General features: G+C 43.0%; 1 protein-coding gene across 1 annotated transcript in view; it reads right to left on the bottom strand.

Annotated features, from left to right (window-relative positions):
• Positions 1–16,928, bottom strand: part of LOC123995215 (relaxin receptor 2-like) — a 188,982-nt gene extending 172,054 nt beyond the window's left edge. The window contains exon 1 of the mRNA XM_046298650.1: positions 16,547–16,928. Coding sequence (XP_046154606.1) covers positions 16,547–16,706 — 160 coding nt within the window. The 5' untranslated portion in view covers positions 16,707–16,928. The remainder of the gene's footprint in view (positions 1–16,546) is intronic.
• Between the last annotated feature and the right edge of the window lie 3,136 nt (positions 16,929–20,064).

Below are 20,064 nucleotides of genomic sequence, written 5' to 3'. Positions count from 1 at the left end.
TTAAGGTTTAGGGGGTTAGGGGTTAAGGTTAGGGTTAAGGTTTAGGGAAAGTAGGATATTGACTGGTAATACATTTTTACTCCCCTTCCCCCCCCATCAGTCCTGAAAATCCACGAGATGTAGACCTTACAGTGAAATGCCAGAAGTATAGTCATACTTCGCTGAAGGTTCTACTTTGAGACAAAGTTTAATGAAACAATGTTCTTCTGCAGTTTCAGGTTCCTCCCCACTGGATGGACATCTACAACAGAGGTTGTTTGTTTGTTGCTGAGATCTGTCCGGAGTTCGAAGGGGTTCGTGTGTTATTCTCATAGATTATCATTTGGAAATAAACATTTGAGCTAAAAGCATTATTAGATTATTGATCGATTGACAATGACTTTTCAGATTACCCAGCAGTGCTGTCTGCAGAGTTAGCTCCAGGTAAATATTACAAATCTTCAGCCATTCCTGGACCTGTGACCAAAAACAAGCTACATATAAATAAAATGAAATAAATAATAAATATAATAAATGATCTAATGACTCCACACAATCTGAAGATGGTATCCAGTGGGGAAAAAAGTATTTAGTTTTAATTTAGTATTTATCCACCAATTGTACAATTTCTCCCACGTAAAAAGATGAAAGATGAGAGGCCTAGGATTTTTTATGAATTTATTTGCAAATTATGGTGTAAAATAAGTATTTGGTCACCTACAAACAAGCAAGATTTCTGGCTCTCACAGACCTGTAACTTCTTCTTTAAGAGGCTCCTCTGTCCTCCACTTGTTACCTGTATTAATGGCACCTGTTTGAACTTGTTGTCAGTATGAAAGACACCTGTCCTCAACCTCAAACAGTCACACTCCAAACTCCACTATGGCCATGACCAAAGAGCTGTCAAAGGACACCAGAAACAAAATTGTAGACCTGCACCAGGCTGGGAAGACTGAATCTGCAATAGGTAAGCAGCTTGGTTTGAAGAAATCAACTGTGGGAGCAATTATTAGGAAATGGAAGACATACAAGACCACTGATAATCTCCCTCAATCTGGGGCTCCACGCAAGATCTCACCCCGTGGGGTCAAAATGATCACAAGAACGGTGAGCAAAAATCCCTAACCCTAACCCCACACGGGGGGACCTAGTGAATGACCTGCAGAGAGCTGGGACCAAAGGAACAAAGCCTACCATCAGTAACACACTACGCCGCCAGGGACTCAAATCCTGCAGTGCCAGACGTGTCCCCCTGCTTAAGCCAGTACATGTACAGGCCCATCTGAAGTTTGATAGAGAGCATTTGGATGATCCAGGAAAAAGTTGGGAGAATGTCATATCGTCAGATGAAACCAAAATATAACTTTTTGGTAAAAACTCAACTCGTCGTGTTTGGAGGACAAAGAATGCTGAGTTGCATCCAAAGAACACCATACCTCCTGTGAAGCATGGGGGTGGAAACATCATGCTTTGGGGCTGTTTTTCTGCAAAAGGACCAGGACGACAAATCGTAAAGGAAAGAATGAATGGGGCCATGTATCGTGAGATTTTGAGTGAAAACCTCCTTCCATCAGCAAGGGCATTGAAGATGAAACGTGGCTGGGTCTTTCAGCATGACAATGATCCCAAACGTACCGCCCGGGCAACGAAGGAGTGGCTTCGTAAGGTCCTGTAGTGGCCTAGCCAGTCTCCAGATCTCAACCCCATAGAAAATCGTTTGGAGGGAGTTGAAAGTCCGTGTTGCCCACCAACAGCCCCAAAACATCACTGCTCTAGAGGAGATCTGCATGGAGGAATGAGCCAAAATACCAACAACAGTGTGTGAAAACCTTGTGAAGACTTACGGAAAATGTTTGACCTCTGTCATTGCCAACAAAGGGTATATAACAAAGTATTGAGATAAACTTTTGTTATTGACCAAATACTTATTTTCCACCATAATTTGCAAATAAATTCATTAAAAATCCTACAATGTGATTTTTTTCTTCTCATTTTGTCTGTCATAGTTGAAGTGTACCTATGATGAAAATTACAGGCCTCTCTCATCTTTTTAAGTGGGAGAACTTGCACAATTGGTGGCTGACTAAATACTTTTTTTGCCCCACTGTATATATATATTTATATAATAATTTTAACTGAAAATGTCAATGTTTTGCGTATTAGTTCATAAACCATGTGCCATTGAATCGGTATGTCAAAAATCTCTACCCAACAATTTAGTAATTTTTATGACTTTTCAATTTTTACGGTTGTCAAATTTATTTTGGTCCTGTAATGGAACTGGTATACTTTTTATTTTATTCATCACAATTTTCTTTAACTTATTTTGGTCTTTAATGAAGGGCCGGCAAGACAAATTCTTTACTTTTCCCTCCTTCCACTTCCTCCTTCTTCTTCGCTTCTATTATTGCGTTAATGCAGCAATTAGTTGGTTGTAATTTTGGGTAGAACATTTCCACGTGTGTTTATTATTATATACATTTCCATATATTTGTTTTAGCAGAATGTGTAATAACTCATATTTATGATATCATTTAAATCTTTTGAAGAAAAAAAAAAGTTTTTAAATATCTTTTATATGATTTTTTCTGTCTTTTCTGGTGGATTAAACTGAAATTGCAACCAACTTTCTATGTTTTCGAAATAGGGATATTTTAGAGTTGATTTCCTTTTCAAATATGTCACGACTTCCGCCGAAGTCTCCTTGTTCGGCGTTCGGCGGTCGACGTCACAGGCTTTCTAGTTCCCACTGATCCATGTTTCGTTTGGTTTTGTCTTCATTATACACACCTGATTTCTATTCCATTAATGACGTTCCTTATTTAACCCTCTGGCTTCCCTCTCTGCGTTATTGTTTGTCGTGCGTGTTCTTTGGATATTTTATGTTTTCCGTGTTGGAATATTATTCTTCATTTTTGAGTAAACTGTCGGACTCATCTGTGTTTCCTGCGCCTCACTCCACCTTTCTCCATTCACCAACGGCCTCACAAAATCACTGAAAGTGAGAGATTGTAATCTGAATAAAGGGTAAAAGGCCTTTATTGATCCTGAGGTGAAACATTCTTACTAATTTGCTGGAGAACCAGTTTGGATTTAAGTACAACTTCTGTGACTGACGCCTTTAGTGAGAGGTTCAATACTTCCATATTTAATTATATCTGCCCTTATATCTGTCCTCTGAATTTATATTCATTATATAAATAGGCCCTTTAATTTTGTCTGGCTTGCCATTCCAAATAATATTGAATCTTTTTTTCTCACATAATAAAAAAACAAACAATTTGCTAGGTGTAGGCAAGACCATAACGGAATAGGTAAACTGCGATATGACTAAAGAGTTAATCAGGGTAAACTGGGATATGACTAAAGAGTTAATCAGGGTAAACTGGGATATGACTAGAGTTAATCAGGGTAAACTGGGATATGACTAGAGTTAATCAGGGTAAACTGGGATATGACTAGAGTTAATCAGGGTAAACTGGGATATGACTAGAGTTAATCAGGGTAAACTGGGATATGACTAGAGTTAATCAGGGTAAACTGGGATATGACAAAAGAGTTAATCAGTGTAAACTGGGATATGACTAAAGAGTTAATCAGATTAAACTGGGATATGACTAAATAGTTATTTTTCTACAAATAGAAAGGTATTTTCCTTTCCATTGTAGCAATATCTTATCTATTTTTGATAAGTTTCTATTAAAATGTATGAGATTATTTCTTTCCTTCAGGATAAGTACAACGAGTGTGATGTTTGTCTTTTGAGCATTAAGTCATGAAATCTATGTGGCCTACTCACTCACTTTTTATAGCTACTGTTTACAGGCCTCCTGGGCCATATACATCATTCCTCACTGAGTTCCCTGAATTCCTATCAGACCTTGTAGTCATAGCAGATAATGTTCTAATTTTTGGTGATTTTAATATTCACATGGAAAAGTCCACAGACCCACTCCAAAAGGCTTTCAGAGCCATCATCGACTCAGTGGGTTTTGTCCAACATGTCTCTGGACCTACTCCCTGTCACAGTCATACTCTGGACCTAGTTTTGTCCTGTGGAAAGATGTGGATCTTAATGTTTTTCCTCATAATCCTTGACTATTGGACCACCATTTTATTATGTTTGCAATCGCAACAAATCATCTGCTCAGACCCCAACCAAGGAGTATCAAAAGTCATGCTATAAATTCTCAGACAACACAAAGATTCCTTGATGCCCTTCCAGACTCCCTCTGCCTACCCAAGGATGTCAGAAAACAACAATCAGTTAAAGCTTCTTATGGCTGGGGGCCATATTGAGTAGCTTGGATGAATAAGGTGCCTAAAGTTAACGGCCTGCTCCTCAGTCTCAGTTGTTAGTATTTGCATATTATTATTAGTAATAGATAGAAACACTCTAAAGTTTCTAAAACTGTTTGAATGAAGTTTCTGTCTGTGAGTATAACAGAACTCATATGGCAGGTGGAATCCTGAGTTGGAATCAAAACAGGAAGTGAGAAATCTGAGCTTTGTATGTATTCACCACAGTTCCCAATGAAATCCCCTTGAGATATGAATGATGTTGCACTGCCTAGGGGTTCCACTAGATGTCAACCAATAATAGACATTTTAATGAGACTTCTATGGTGATGTGGGAGTGAACGATAGCAGAATGCATCAGGTGTCTATCAAGCAGCCATTTTCTGATCACGATTATTCCTCATGGTAGTCACCTGCGTTCCATTGCTCATGAAGACAAGAAGGAATACTCCGGTTGGAACTTTATTGAAGCTATATGTTAACATCCTACTGATTGATTCTGTACTTAGTTTGAAATGTTTCTTCGACATGTAATATACATTTTTGAATTTTTTGTCCGCTGACCAAAATGAGTGTTTGGATATGTATACCAAACGCGCTGACAAAAGAAGGTATTTGGACATAAATAACGGATAGTATCGAACAAAACAAACATTTATAGTGGACCTATGATTCCTGGAGTGCTTTCTGATGTAGATCATCAAAGGTAAGGGAATATTTATCCTGTAATTTCTTGTTTATGTTGATGCCATCGTTGCGGCTCTGGTGCCCTCCAAGCTCGTCATCAAGCTCGAGACCCTGGGTCTCGACCCTGCCCTGTGCAACTGGGTACTGGACTTCCTGACGGGCCGCCCCCAGGTGGTGAGGGTAGGCAACAACATCTCCACCCCGCTGATCCTCAACACTGGGGCCGCACAAGGGTGCATTCTGAGCCCTCTCCTGTACTCCCTGTTCACCCACGACTGCGTGGCCACGCACGCCTCCAACCCAATCATCAAGTTTGCGGACGGCACAACAGTGGTAGGCTTGATTACCAAAAACGACGAGACAGCCTACAGGGAGGAGGTGAGGGCCCTCGGAGTGTGGTGTCAGGAAAATAACCTCACACTCAACGTCAACAAAACTAAGGAGATGATTGTGGACTTCAGGAAACAGCAGAGGGAACACCCCCCTATCCACATCGATGGAACAGTAGTGGAGAGGGTAGTAAGTTTTAAGTTCCTCGGCGTACACATCACAGACAAACTGAATTGGTCCACTCCACAGACAGCATCGTGAAGAAGGCGCAGTAGCGCCTCTTCAACCTCAGGAGGCTGAAGAAATTCGGCTTGTCACCAAAAGCACTCACAAACTTCTACAGATGCACAATTGAGAGCATCCTGTCGGGCTGTATCACCGCCTGGTACGGCAACTGCTCCGCCCACAACCGTAAGGCTCTCCAGAGGGTAGTGAGGTCTGCACAACGCATCACCGGGGGTAAACTACCTGCCCTCCAGGACACCTACACCACCCGATGTCACAGGAAGGCCATAAAGATCATCAAGGATAACAACCACCGGTTGCATTAAGGAGAAGTGTATCTATAATTCCATGTGTATAACTTGTATTATCATCTACATTTATGATGAGTATTATTTTTCCGTAGTTTTTGTGCTTATTTTCTTTCTCTCTTTGGCTGGTAAAATTGGCTGTGTATTTTAGTGAGTTGTTGGTGAGCATAATCATATAACATAATCAGTTGTGGTGCTTTCCCCGTAAATCCTATTTGAAATCGGACACTGTGGTGGGATTAACAACAAGACTACCTTGAAAACGATATAAGATACATGTATGTTTGAGGAATTTTAATTTTGAGATTTCTGTTGGCTCCCTGCACTTTCACTGGTTGTTGTCATATCTCTCCTGTTAACGGGATTGAGAACTTCTAACCACCTAACTGAGGAACTAAATTTAACGGAAATGGCGCCACACCAAACTGGAAGTCGTCCGAATAGCTTGGAAAGACAGTACCGTGCAGTATCGAAGAGCCCTCATTGCTGCTCGATCATCCTATTTTTCCAACTTAATTGAGGAAAATAAGAACAATCCGAAATGTATTTTTGATACTGTCACAAAGCTAACTAAAAAGCAGTATTCCCCAAGTGAGGATTGCTTTCACTTCAGCAGTAATTAATCAAGATCATGATCATTAGAAAGCTAATTACGGACTCCTCTTTAAATCTGTATATTCCTCCAAAGCTCAGTTGTCTTGAGTCTGCACAACACTGCCAGGACCTGGGATCAAGGGAGACACTCAAGTGTTTTAGTACTCTTTCTCTTAACACAATGATGAAAATAATAATGGCCTCTAAACCTTCAAGCTGCATACTGGACCCTATTCTAACTAAACTACTGAAAGAGCTGCTTCCTGTGCTTGGCCCTCCTATGTTGAACATAATAAACGGCTCTCTATCGATCGGATGTGTACCAAACTCACTAAAAGTGGCAGTAATAAAGCCTCGCTTGAAAAAGCCAAACCTTGACCCAGAAAATATAAAAAACTAATCGGCCTATATCGAATCTTCCATTCCTCTCAATTCTTTGGGAAAAAGCTGTTACACAGCAACTCACTGCCTTCCTGAAGACAAACAATGTATACGCAATGCTTCAGTCTGGTTTTAGACCCCATCATAGCACTGAGACGGCACTTGTGAAGGTGGTAAATGACCTTTTAATGGCATCAGACCGAGGCTCTGCATCTGTCCTCGTGCTCCTAGACCTTAGTGCTGCTTTTGATACCATCGATCACCACATTCTTGTGGAGAGATTGGAAACCCAAATTGGTCTACACGGACAAGTTCTGGCCTGGTTTAGATATTATCTGTCGGAAAGAAATCAGTTGGTCTCTGTAAATGGTTTGTCCTATTTCAAATCAACTGCAAATCAACATTTCAATGAAACATGGTGAAGCCCCAAAATTGCCCTCGCTATAAGCCTGTGTTTCAGACATAAGGAAGTGGATGGCTGCAAACCTTCTACTTTTAAACGTGGACAAAACAGAGATAATTGTTTTCGGTCCCAAGAAACAAAGAGATCTTCTGTTGAATCTGACAATTAATCTTGATGGTTGTACAGTCGTCTCAAATAAAACTGTGAAGGACCTCGGCGTTACTCTGGACCCTGATCTCTCTTTTGAAGAATATGTCAAGATTGTTTCAAGGACAGCTTTTTTTCAATCTACGTAACATTGCAAAAATCAGAAACTTTCTGTCCAAAAATGATGCAGAAAAATGTATCCATGATTTTGTTACCTCTAGGTTAGACAACTGCTTTACTTTCCAGCTACCCGGATAAAGCACTAAATAAACTTCAGTTAGTGCTAAATACGGCTGCTAGAATCCTGACTAGAAACAAAAAATTGGATCATATTACTCCAGTGCTAGGCTCCCTACACTGGCTTCCTGTTAAGGCAAGGGCTGATTTCAAGGTTTTACTGCTAACCTACAAAGCATTAAATGGGCTTGCTCCTACCCATCTCTCTGATTTGGTCCTGCCGTACATACCTACACGTACGCTACGGTCACAAGACGCAGGCCTCTTAATTGTCCCTAGAATTTCAAAGCAAACAGCTGGAGGCAGGGCTATCTCCTATAGAGCTCCATTTTTATGGAACGGTCTGCCTACCCATGTGAGAGACACAGACTCGGTCTCAACCTTTAAGTCATTACTGAAGACTCATCTCTTCAGTGGGTCATATGATTGAGTGTAGTCTGGCCCAGGAGTGTGAAGGTGAATGGAAAGGCTCTGGAGCAACGAACCGCCCTTGCTGTCTCTGCCTGGCCGGTGCCCCTCTTTTCCACTGGGATTCTCTGCCTCTAACCCTACTACAGGGGCTGAGTCACTGGCTTTCAGGTGCTCTTTCATGCCGTCCCTAGGAGGGGTGCATCACTTGAGTGGGTTGAGTCACTGATGTGATCTTCCTGTCTGGGTTGGCACCCCCCCCCCTTGGGTTGTGCCATTGCGGACACTTTGTGTGCTGTACTCGGCCTTGACTCAGGATGGTAAATTGGTGGTTGAAGATATCCCTCTACTGCTGTGGGGGCTGTGATTTGGCAAAGTGGGCGGGGTTATATCCTGCCTGTTTGGCCCTGTCTGAGGGTATCAATGGATGGGGCCACAATGTCTCCTGACCCCTCCTGTCTCAGCCTCCAGTATATATGCTGCAGTAGTTTGTGTCGGGGGGGGGGGGGGGTGTCAGTTTGTTATATCTGGAGTTTTCCTGTCTTATCCGGTGTCCTGTGTGAGTTTAAGTATGCTCTCTCTAATTCTCTCTTTCTTTCTCTCTCTCGAAGGACCTGAGCTCTAGGACCATGCCACAGGACTACCTGGTATGACGACTCCTTGCTGTCCACCTGGCCGTGCTGCTGCTCCAGTTTCAACTGTTCTGTTCTGTTCAACTCCGGGATGCTGGCCTTCAGTTGAGATTTGCAAAAAATAAAAAAATATATCAGACTGGTCAATAAAAAGAAAAGATTAAGACGGGTAAAAGAACACAGACACTGGACAGAGGAACTCTGCCAAGAAAACCAGCATCCCAGAGTCTCCTCTTCACTGTTTTGAGACTGGACAGAGGAACTCTGCCAAGAAAACCAGCATCCCAGAGTCTCCTCTTCACTGTTGATGTTGAGACTGGACAGAGGAACTCTACCTAGAAGGCCAGCATCCCAGAGTCACCTCTTCACTGTTGATGTTGAGACTGACAGAGGAACTCTGCCAGATGCCAGCATCCCGAGTCTCCTCTTCACTGTGGATGTTGAGACTGGACAGAGGAACTCTGCCTAGATGCCAGCATCCCAGAGTCACCTCTTCACTGTTGACGTTGAGACTGGACAGAGGAACTCTGCCTAGAAGGCCAGCATCCCGGAGTCTCCTCTTCACTGTCGATGTTGAGACTGGACAGAGGAACTCTGCCTAGAAGGCCAGCATCCCAGAGTCACCTCTTCACTGTCGATGTTGAGACTGGACAGAGGAACTCTGCCAAGAAAACCAGCATCCCAGAGTCTCCTCTTCACTGTTGATGTTGAGACTGGACAGAGGAACTCTGCCTAGATGCCAGCATCCCAGAGTCACCTCTTCACTGTTGACGTTGAGACTGGACAGAGGAACTCTGCCTAGAAGCCAGCATCCAGACTGTTGATGTTGAGACTGGACAGAGGAACTGGCCTACAAGGCCAGCATCCCGGAGTCTCTCTTCACTGTGGATGTTGAGACTGGACAGAGGAACTCTGCCTAGAAGGCCAGCATCCCAGAGTCACCTCTTCACTGTTGATGTTGAGACTGGACAGAGGAACTCTGCCTAGAAGGCCAGCATCCCAGAGTCACCTCTTCACTGTTGATGTTGAGACTGGACAGAGGAACTCTGCCTGGAATACCAGCATCCCGGAGTCGCGTTGACGTTCTGGACAGAGGAACCTGCATTGCATCCCGGAGTGCTGTTTGAGACTGGTTGGAATACCAGCATCCCGAGTGCTCTTCACCTAGAAGGCCAGCATCCCGGAGTCACCTTTCACTGTTGACGTTGAGACTGGACAGAGGAACTCTGCCTGAAGGCCAGCATCCCGGAGTCTGATGTTGAGACTGGACAGAGGAACTCTGCCTAGAAGGCCAGCATCCCAGAGTCACATCTTCACAGTTGATGTTGAAACTGGACAGAGGAACTCTGCCTAGATGCCAGCATCCCAGAGTCGCCTCTTCACTGTCGACATTGAGACTGGTGTTTTGCGTCGTTTTGCTTCATTTTTCAAAAAACAAGGACAATTGTTTCAGTAGCTACTATCTTGTCTCATCGCTAAGCTCCTGTAAGAACGAAGGTTGAAAGTCATTTTCCGGAACACAACCGAACCAAGCCGCACAACACAACACGCATCCAACCTGGAAGAGCCACACCAATGTATCAAACACTGTTCACCTGCAACCTTGGTTGTTCACCTAGGAACCTTGGTTAGAAAAAGTGCCCAGCCCGCCACAGGATCCTCTGAGAGACATGGATATCCCGACCGGCCAACCCCTCCTAACCCGGATGACACTAGGCCAATTGTGCGTCTCCACGGACCTCCCGGTCTGAGGAGCCTGTGATGGCACAGCTGGCGCTGCAGTTCCTAACCACTGTGCCACCCATGTGCCATGAATTTAGCCAGAATTGTTACATCACAACACAACACTGAAGTCCCTTTTTTTGAAACAGACTGTATAAACTGTATAAAAAACTAGTTTGGTTTGCCTCCCACCGGTATGCCATCCAACCCTGGAGTTTTCCTTGCAGCAAGAAGTTCTTCCTCTCTTATTTAGCCTTCACATGAGTCTTTCTGGACGGATGGTCATTTTACATTATGAATAGAAGAATAATTCCAGAAGGAGGAGGTTGGTTGCAGATGATCTTCCCAGGGTGTGCAGTCCAATAAGTTTTGTTTACACCGAGCCCTGGCTCACAATCGATTTCGACTGCACCTTTTGCCCTTTTGGAGATTAGTTTTGGTTGGGCTCGTTCCAAGGGAATGTGAGATATAGAAACGTACGTGATTTTTCATACCTGTTTCTCAAAAAACGTCAGTTGTAATAAAGGCTGTAAAGAAAAATGGCGCCTGAAGAAATGGCAGCAGTTTTACGGGAGGCCAAACTTTGATTTGAAAAATATATAATAAATATATAATAAATATATAATAATGATAATACAAAATATTGTAAAGAAAAAAAGTGAATAAAAAGAGTAAAAAAAGTGGAAGGGGTACTTAACGAGGAGTCGCTGACAACAACCAAAACTAGTACGAGGATTTCTGAAAGACACTGATGTGGGTGTCCACTGCAAGTTGCATAACAACTTTTTCTGTCCATTAAAATAACATCTGCCCAATTGATCATAAATACAGTGTAGACATTGTTAATGTTGTAAATGACTATTGTAGATCTGCCCACTAGATCTGCCCACTAGATCTGATTTTCTATATCTACTTCTGCCCACTAGATCTGCCCACTAGATTTGCCCACTAGATTTGCCCACTAGATTTGCCCACTTTTGCCCATCTCTGGGCCAGTCACTCTTAAATATGACCATCATACATACTTCTGGGCCAATGGACCATCAAACATACTGGAGCTCTGGGCCAGTCACTAAATATGACCATCAAACATACTGAGCTCTGGGCCAGTCACTAAATATGACCATCAAACATACTGGAGCTCTTTGCAATTATGTTAGAATATGACCATCAAACATACTGGAGCTCTGGGCCAGTCACTTATAAATATGACCATCAAACATACTGGAGCTCTGGGCCAGTCACTCTTAAATATGACCATCAAACATACTGAGCTCTGGGCCAGTCACTCTTAAATATGACCATCAAACATACTGGAGCTCTGGGCCAGTCACTCTTAAATATGACCATCAAACATACTGGAGCTCTGGGCCAGTCACTCTTAAATATGACCATCAAACATACTGGAGCTCTGGGCCAGTCACTCTTAAATATGACCATCAAACATACTGGAGCTCTGGGCCAGTCACTCTTAAATATGACCATCAAATACTGCATACTGAGCTCTGGGCCATATGACCATAATCTGAAAATCATACATACTGGAGCTCTGGGCCAGTCACTCTTAAATAACACCATCATACATACTGGAGCTCTGGGCCAGTCACCCTTAAATATGACCATCAAACATACTGGAGCTCTGGGCCAGTCACTCTTAAATAACACCATCATACATACTGGAGCTCTGGGCCAGTCACTCTTAAATATGACCATCATACATACTGACAAACAAGGTGAAACCAAGTGGTACGAGAGCAAAACAACATCCAACCTCAAAAATAAAAAATATAAATGGAAAAAACAAAATCTGTAACACCTTCTCCCCTTTAAGAAAACAAATATATCTTATATTTTTATTGGACATGTTTAGTAACAAACAAACAGAAAATAACTTCTGTCTCATGACAACTTAAATGCGTCGCTATTTAATTAAAGCAGTCTTCTTCTCCAATATAAACATGGTCAAAAGTAGAAAATAGTACAATTGAAGAAAAACCCTTGAATGAGTAGCAGTGTCCAACCTTTTGACTCTATATACTATATACTCTTTTTATTCACTTTTTTTACTCTTTTTATTTAAGAGTGACTGGCCCAGATCTAGTGGGCAAATCTAGTGGGCAGATCTAGTGGGCAAATCTAGTGGGCAAATCTAGTGGGCAGATCTAGTGGGCAAATCTAGTGGGCAAATCTAGTGGGCAAATCTAGTGGGCAGATCTAGTGGGCAGATCTAGTGGGCAAATCTAGTGGGCAAATCTAGTGGGCAAATCTAGTGGGCAAATCTAGTGGGCAAATCTAGTGGGCAGATCTAGTGGGCAGATCTAGTGGGCAGATCTAGTGGGCAGATCTAGTGGGCAGATCTAGTGGGCAGATCTAGTGGGCAGATCTAGTGGGCAGATCTAGTGGGCAGATCTAGTGGGCAGATCTAGTGGGCAGATCTAGTGGGCAGATCTAGTGGGCAGATCTAGTGGGCAGATCTAGTGGGCAGATCTAGTGGGCAGATCTAGTGGGCAGATCTAGTGGGCAGATCTAGTGGGCAGATCTAGTGGGCAGATCTAGTGGGCAGATCTAGTGGGCAGATCTAGTGGGCAGATCTAGTGGGCAGATCTAGTGGGCAGATCTAGTGGGCAGATCTAGTGGGCAGATCTAGTGGGCAGATCTAGTGGGCAGATCTAGTGGGCAGATCTAGTGGGCAGATCTAGTGGGCAGATCTAGTGGGCAGATCTAGTGGGCAGATCTAGTGGGCAGATCTAGTGGGCAGATCTAGTGGGCAGATCTAGTGGGCAGATCTAGTGGGCAGATCTAGTGGGCAGATCTAGTGGGCAGATCTAGTGGGCAGATCTAGTGGGCAGATCTAGTGGGCTCTCATGGTGGGTGTCTTTTAGGTTCCTGTAGTTGTTATGCAACTTGCAGTGGACACCCACATCAGTGTCTTTCAGAAATCCTCGTACTAGTTTTGGTTGTTGTCAGCGACTCCTCGTTAAGTACCCCTTCTATTTGAGTGACATGTATTTTTGCTCACTGGGGAACGTAACTGTAGAGCTATTGTATTTTCCTTCACAACAACAGCAGCCATGAAGGCTTTGACAGGGACCACTGTCAGGGACTACAGGTTTAATAAATAACATTCAAGTTGAGAGTTTTCTACTGTCACATCTTCATCCTAATGCTATGATCATCAACCTTCCTCTTCCTCCTCCCTCTTCCTCCTCTAAACCAACTTTGTCTCATTTTTTCTGTCCCTCTCTCCTTCCAACTTTCTGTTTTGATCTCTCATCCTCTCTTCCTCCGTCTCCCCCCCCTCTCTCTCTTCCTCCCTCTCCCTCTTCCCCCCTATCTCTCTCGCTCTCTCTTCTGCTTTCTCTGTCTCTTTCTCTTCCTCCCTCTCTCTCTTTCTCTTCCTCCCTCACTCTCTTTCTCTACCCCCTCTTCCTCCCGCTCTCCCCCTCTCTCTCTTCCCCCTCTCTCTCTATTCCTCTCTCTCGCTCTCTCTCTCCCTCCCTCACTCTTTCTCTACCCCCTCTTCCTCTCGCTCTCCCCCTCTCTCTCTTCCCCCCTCTCTCTCTATTCCTCTCTCTCGCTCTCTCTCTCCCTCTTTCTCTTCCTCCCTCACTCTCTTTCTCTCCCCCTCTCTTCCTCCCGCTCCCCCTCTCTCCCCCCCCTCTCTCTATCTCTCTGCTCTGTCTCTCAGAAAAAAACCTCTAACATGTGGAACCATTATTGTCTCAGACAGTTCAGTTGACACACTGATTTTATACCACTAAAAGGGATAATCCACCCCCTAGAAGTAAAAATCATGAAACGCCTTGTTAATTTCACGAGTCTACATTCTCCCGTATCAGCGGGGTAAAAATAATACATTCCCCCATGAGTGTCCGTCTGTGAGATCAGGACATTGTGTAGAAAACTGCATGGTTCTTGGCACAATATCACATTTCACAACACTTTAAAAACAATTATCTGCACTCCAGATCACCAAGTCAACCAATACATGGTTCTGGTCTAGAACAAATCCATACATTTATATCGCCATGACAACTTTTATATTTTGCTTAGATGTACTCAATCCAAAGAGTGTACTAAATTATTCAACTCAATTTCTCCTTCAAGTACCTTCTTGCAGTGTACCCTGTGTGTCTGTGGTAGGAAAGATCTGTTGTTCCCCTAGCAAAGTACTTGGCACTCGTTCTAGGCAGATAGACTCCTAAATTGATAGCTAATTTCACAGCTAGCTAGCTGATATTGACTTTGGTATTATTGTGCGTCGCTACATTTGCTAGCTAGCTAGTCAGCCAGCCCAGAGAGAGAACGCATTGCATTGTGGGGTTTTGTAGTCGACTTTCACATTTCTATCAACCTAATGAAACAAAATGAAACATTTTCTTCTTCATCCAGAAATTGTTTTCACATATTGCTGCTGGGTCGTAGCCATTTGGTCAATTAGTTGGGTTGTTTTCTTTAAAAACTTCTGGTTTATTGATGCAGGGTGCTGGGTTATTGGTGCTGGGTTATTGGTGCTGGGTTATTGGTGCTGGGTTATTGGTGCTGGGCTATTGGTGCTGGGCTATTGGTGCTGGGTTATTGGTGCTGGGTTATTGGTGCTGGGTTATTGGTGCTGGGTTATTGGTGCTGGGTTATTGGTGCTGGGTTATTGGTGCTGGGTTATTGGTGCTGGGTTATTGGTGCTGGGTTATTGGTGCTGGGTTATTGGTGCTGGGTTATTGGTGCTGGGTTATTGGTGCTGGGTTATTGGTGCTGGGTTATTGGTGCTGGGTTATTGGTGCTGGGTTATTGGTGCTGGGCTATTGGTGCTGGGCTATTGGTGCTGGGTTATTGGTGCTGGGTTATTGGTGCTGGGTTATTGGTGCTGGGTTATTGGTGCTGGGCTATTGGTGCTGGGTTATTGGTGCTGGGCTATTGGTGCTGGGTTATTGGTGCTGGGTTATTGGTGCTGGGCTATTGGTGCTGGGTTATTGGTGCTGGGTTATTGGTGCTGGGTTATTGGTGCTGGGCTATTGATATATGACCCAGGGGGTCAGATCAGAAGACTGGAGGCATGGCTTAGAAGCGGCGTGCCTTCCATGTAGTTATTTTGGCCACCAGTGAGAGTAAATGTAATTGTATTGTTATCAGATGTTGAAGCTTTAATGAGGCCTATACAAGTCCGAGTTCCTGCAAATCCAAATGTTGGGATACAATAAGGTTGTACATCTTACTATAATATGTTAAAATGTAAATTTATGAAAAAAGCCACACCCTAACTTTGTATCATATATATATATATATATATATGTATATATATGGAAGTAAAACGATATATATAAAAGAACAAGTGATTGGTAAAAAAATATATACAAATATATATATATATTATAGTGTACAAATTGAACACCCCTAAAAGGCCATGCCTCCTGTAAATAACCTACATTACAAAAGACCCAGTCACTGGGTCAATTCAACTGATGGTAAAATACTATAACTGATTGTTAAATCAGATTACCCCACATCCCTACAACCCAACCAAGTGGGTAATTCCCTGCGTGTGTTTGTGTTCACTATTTAATCAACGCTGGGTTACCAAATGTGTTTCTTCTTCTTCTCCATCATATTTTAGAGAGCAGCAATCCTGTTATTGACACTGTGGAAAATACTGCCGCATGGGGGTTCTGAAGACAGATCGCTAAAATACGGAGGGAGAGAGATGTTTACAAATATTGGAGTACATTTTTTTATATTTTGGGCTCTGATTGGGTACTACAGTTGAATGAACTACGCTCATGAGACATTCGTAAGTTATATTCGTCAAGAATTAATTTGTATATATTTAACATTGTGTTTAGGAATGAGTGTTAGGTTAATATAGTTTCTGTAGCTAAATAACTTTTATACCGTGAGACAGATTTGAAGTCTGTAAAAAAAAAGGCATGTTGGCCATGATAAACTTGATTGCATTTTTCATAGAAAATTGTTGGACTCACAGCCAGTGCGCTGTGACAAACAGGCTACAATTACATAATGAAGGACAAAGTGAACGAACATGGCATACATCTGTTAAACTGCGAGAGTACAATCAGTTTCTCTGCTGGCGGGAAAATAATGAATTTACCCAGCACTATTAGCAACCAGCTAACATCGGCAAAAAACCTGCAGAATGAATGTATGTCTCAGGTTAATTCGTTGGATCTGTGGTAACCTACCATTTGTTGTCGTTTCAGCCAGTTGCAGGAGCAGCAGAATTGCCAGTAGTACATCTAGTCTCGGTATGGGAAGTTTACCGGGTCTCATGGTGCTTGTTTCGGGAGCAGTCGGTGATCCAGATAACGCTCCATGGTTGGAAACTCTACCGGTAACGGACATGACAGAGAAGTGGTGACAGTAACAGCCAGTCCCATATCAGAGGGAATAAACAAACTAACAAGGAAAGGCTGGTTCGTGCGCGTCAACGGATATCCAATCCCATCCTCCCTCCTTCTATCTATCTCTCTCTCTCTCGCTCTCTCTCAGTCACACACACACACACACACACACACACACACACACACACACACACACACACACACACACACACACACACACACACACACACACAGGTTTACTGAAGCGAGTGACGGGGGCTTCTTAACAGCCCATTTACTCTCCGAAGCTGCATTGCGCGGTGACCCAACATTTTCAAAGGAAGTAAAACGATGCCGAGTGGCAGGGACCGTTGTGCGCAGTGGGAATGTGGCATCAGTCTCATCCAGAACTAAGTGGCACAACTTACTGAGGGTTGGATATGGCTTACCATCATGCCCACTAACGAGAGAGAAGCAGCCTTCTATCCAATCAGAGCTGCCACAACCTCCTGACAGTGAGGCTGGCTTCTATCCAATCAGAGCTGCCAGAATCTCCAGACAGTGAGGCTGGGTTCTATCCAATCAGAGCTGCCAGAATCTCCAGACGGTGAGGCTGGGTTCTATCCAATCAGAGCTGCCAGAATCTCCAGACTGTGAGGCTGGTTCTATCCAATCAGAGCTGCCAGAATCTCCAGACAGTGAGGCTGGATTCTATTCAATAAGAGCTGCCAGAATCTCCTGACAGTGAGGCTGGGTTCTATCCAATCAGAGCTGCCAGAATCTCCAGATAGTGAGGCTGGGTTCTATCCAATCAGAGCTTCTAGAATCTCCAGACAGTGAGGCTGGGTTCTATCCAATCAGAGCTGCCAGAATCTCCAGACAGTGAGGCTGGGTTATATCCAATCAGAGCTTCCAGAATCTCCAGACAGTGAGGCTGGGTTCTATCCAATCAGAGCTGCCAGAATCTCCAGACAGTGAGGCTGGGTTATATCCAATCAGAGCTTCCAGAATCTCCAGACAGTGAGGCTGGGTTATATCCAATCAGAGCTTCCAGAATCTCCAGACAGTGAGGCTGGGTTCTATCCAATCAGAGCTTCCAGAATCTCCAGACAGTGAGGCTGGGTTCTATCCAATCAGAGCTTCCAGAATCTCCAGACAGTGAGGCTGGGTTCTATCCAATCAGAGCTGCCAGAATCTCCAGATAGTGAGGCTGGGTTCTATCCAATCAGAGCTGCCAGAATCTCCAGACAGTGAGGCTGGGTTCTATCCAATCAGAGCTGCCAGAATCTCCTGACAGTGAGACAAACCTGCCCATAAGCAGCTCCTTGGATGTGTTTACATCAGACAATATGTCGCCAATGTAATGTAGCATCACTTGGCCCTAAGCACTTTATTGTGTGGCCACTTGCTGTGTTTGCTAGTGATCACTTAAGTCTGCCAATTTTGGGGGCAAAATTACATTTGAGACTTTGAGCTCACTTGTCTAACCAACTGCAACTTTTCAATATTCCAAAACCTATTTGTGAGCTTCTTGTGCCCCCCCCCCCACCTGTTTTGTAACATGCTACACTCTAAAAAATGCCGGGTTGTTTGGTTGACCCAACCTGGGTTGCAGGCACTGGGTCTCTTAGTTGGGTTGTTTGGTTGACCCAACCTGGGTTGCAGGCACTGGGTCTCTTAGTTGGGTTGTTTTCTTTAAAAGCTCCTGGGTTACGTTGAAAGAACACTTGACCCTAAGCCCTTTATTGCGTGGCCACCTGCTGATGTATTTGATAGTGTGAGACGATCAGAGTGCACTGTTTTTTTGGGAGGGGGCACTGATAAACAGCATGTAGCTTGTAGCTGGCAGATAATGAATGTTATGGTTCTCATAAAAATCAGTCCTGAGCACACAGACAGACTTTCCCGACTCGATAGACTGTCTGCAGTGAACTGATTAGTTTTTCATGCACATTTTTTTTACTTGTGAAATATTGCACCAAACACCTTAGATAGATATACAATTATGCGACTAAAACCTCCTCGTAAAAAAAAAACTGTTTAAAATTAATTACAGATATTTTAATTTTTATCTTAGATTCATTTTGACTATTTTGAGGAAGTGGCAATGTTGTTGCTATGGTGACACAGGAGTACGATATGCGAACATAACACATCCGCATCGAACTCTTGTTTGGCTTCATTCATAAGCGCTAACATTTCTTAAAGCTACAGTATGTCACTTTTTTGGGCAATCCTGACAAAATGCACATAGAAATGTGAGTTATAGAAGCGATAGATCTGTTCTATCTATTTCTATGCCTCCATTTTTAAGTTTTGTTTTAGCTTCTTTTACTTTCATTCAATTTGATTCCTTTTCATCTGTTGTGTTGTATAGTGATCACATGTTAATATTGAGCATTTACATATTTGTGGCATCAATTGGGATGTCATGTTATTAAATGATGCACTAAATATATTTAATATTTTTGAAGAAAATGTGTAAAATGCTAAACATTTTAAGGAGAAAACTAACTAGAGGTGTGTCAACTTGAGATGAACAGGAATTACATTTACTCTCGCGGGTGGCCAATAAGATCTATCTGAAAGCCACACACCTTGTGAAAATAATTTAAAAAGACCAAGCTGGCATGTCAACCAAGCATGAAAGTAAAAGACAGCCAATTGATGGTTAAATTAACCCACGTTAGGTTATTCATGCAACCTAATTGGCTGGGTCAACATAACCCAGCATGTGTTCTGTTCAATATTTATATATTATAATTATTATAATTATTATGGGCTGGGTTACCAAATAATCCAAATGTGGTTGTTTTAACCCATTAATGGCTTTCTTACCATTATTTCCACCTATGTTTCTAACTTTGTCTAATTTCACCTCTGGTATAACTTTGTTGTGGAAAATATTGTTGTAAATGTTTCCATGTGTAATGAGGATATCTGTCAGTATATTTCTAGGTTCTGGAACTAAGAAGCATGAGCAAATAAAACCTTTTTTTTTAAACACCGGAGGCTTTGTAAAAATGTAACACACAATGGAGTTAAATCTTGTCTATAACAATCAATAAGATATCTGCCACTAAGAAATACACCATATATACAAAAGTATGTGGACACCCCGTGAAATGAGTGGATTTGGATAGTTCAGCCACAGCCGTTGCTGACAGGTGTATAAAATCGAGCACAAAGCCATGCGATCTCCATAGACAAACATTTGAAGTAGAATGGCCTCGCTGACTTTCAACGTGGCACCGTCATAGGATTCCAACAAGTCAGCTCATCAAATGCCTGCCCTGTTAGAGCAGCACCCGGTCAACTTTAAGTGGAAACGTCTAGGAGCAGCAACGGTTCAGCCGTGAAAGTGGTAGGCCACACAAGCC

The sequence above is a fragment of the Oncorhynchus gorbuscha genome, linkage group LG02 (assembly GCF_021184085.1).
Source record: "Oncorhynchus gorbuscha isolate QuinsamMale2020 ecotype Even-year linkage group LG02, OgorEven_v1.0, whole genome shotgun sequence".
NCBI lineage: Eukaryota > Metazoa > Chordata > Actinopteri > Salmoniformes > Salmonidae > Oncorhynchus > Oncorhynchus gorbuscha.
This window is presented reverse-complemented; position numbering and strand designations above follow the sequence as displayed.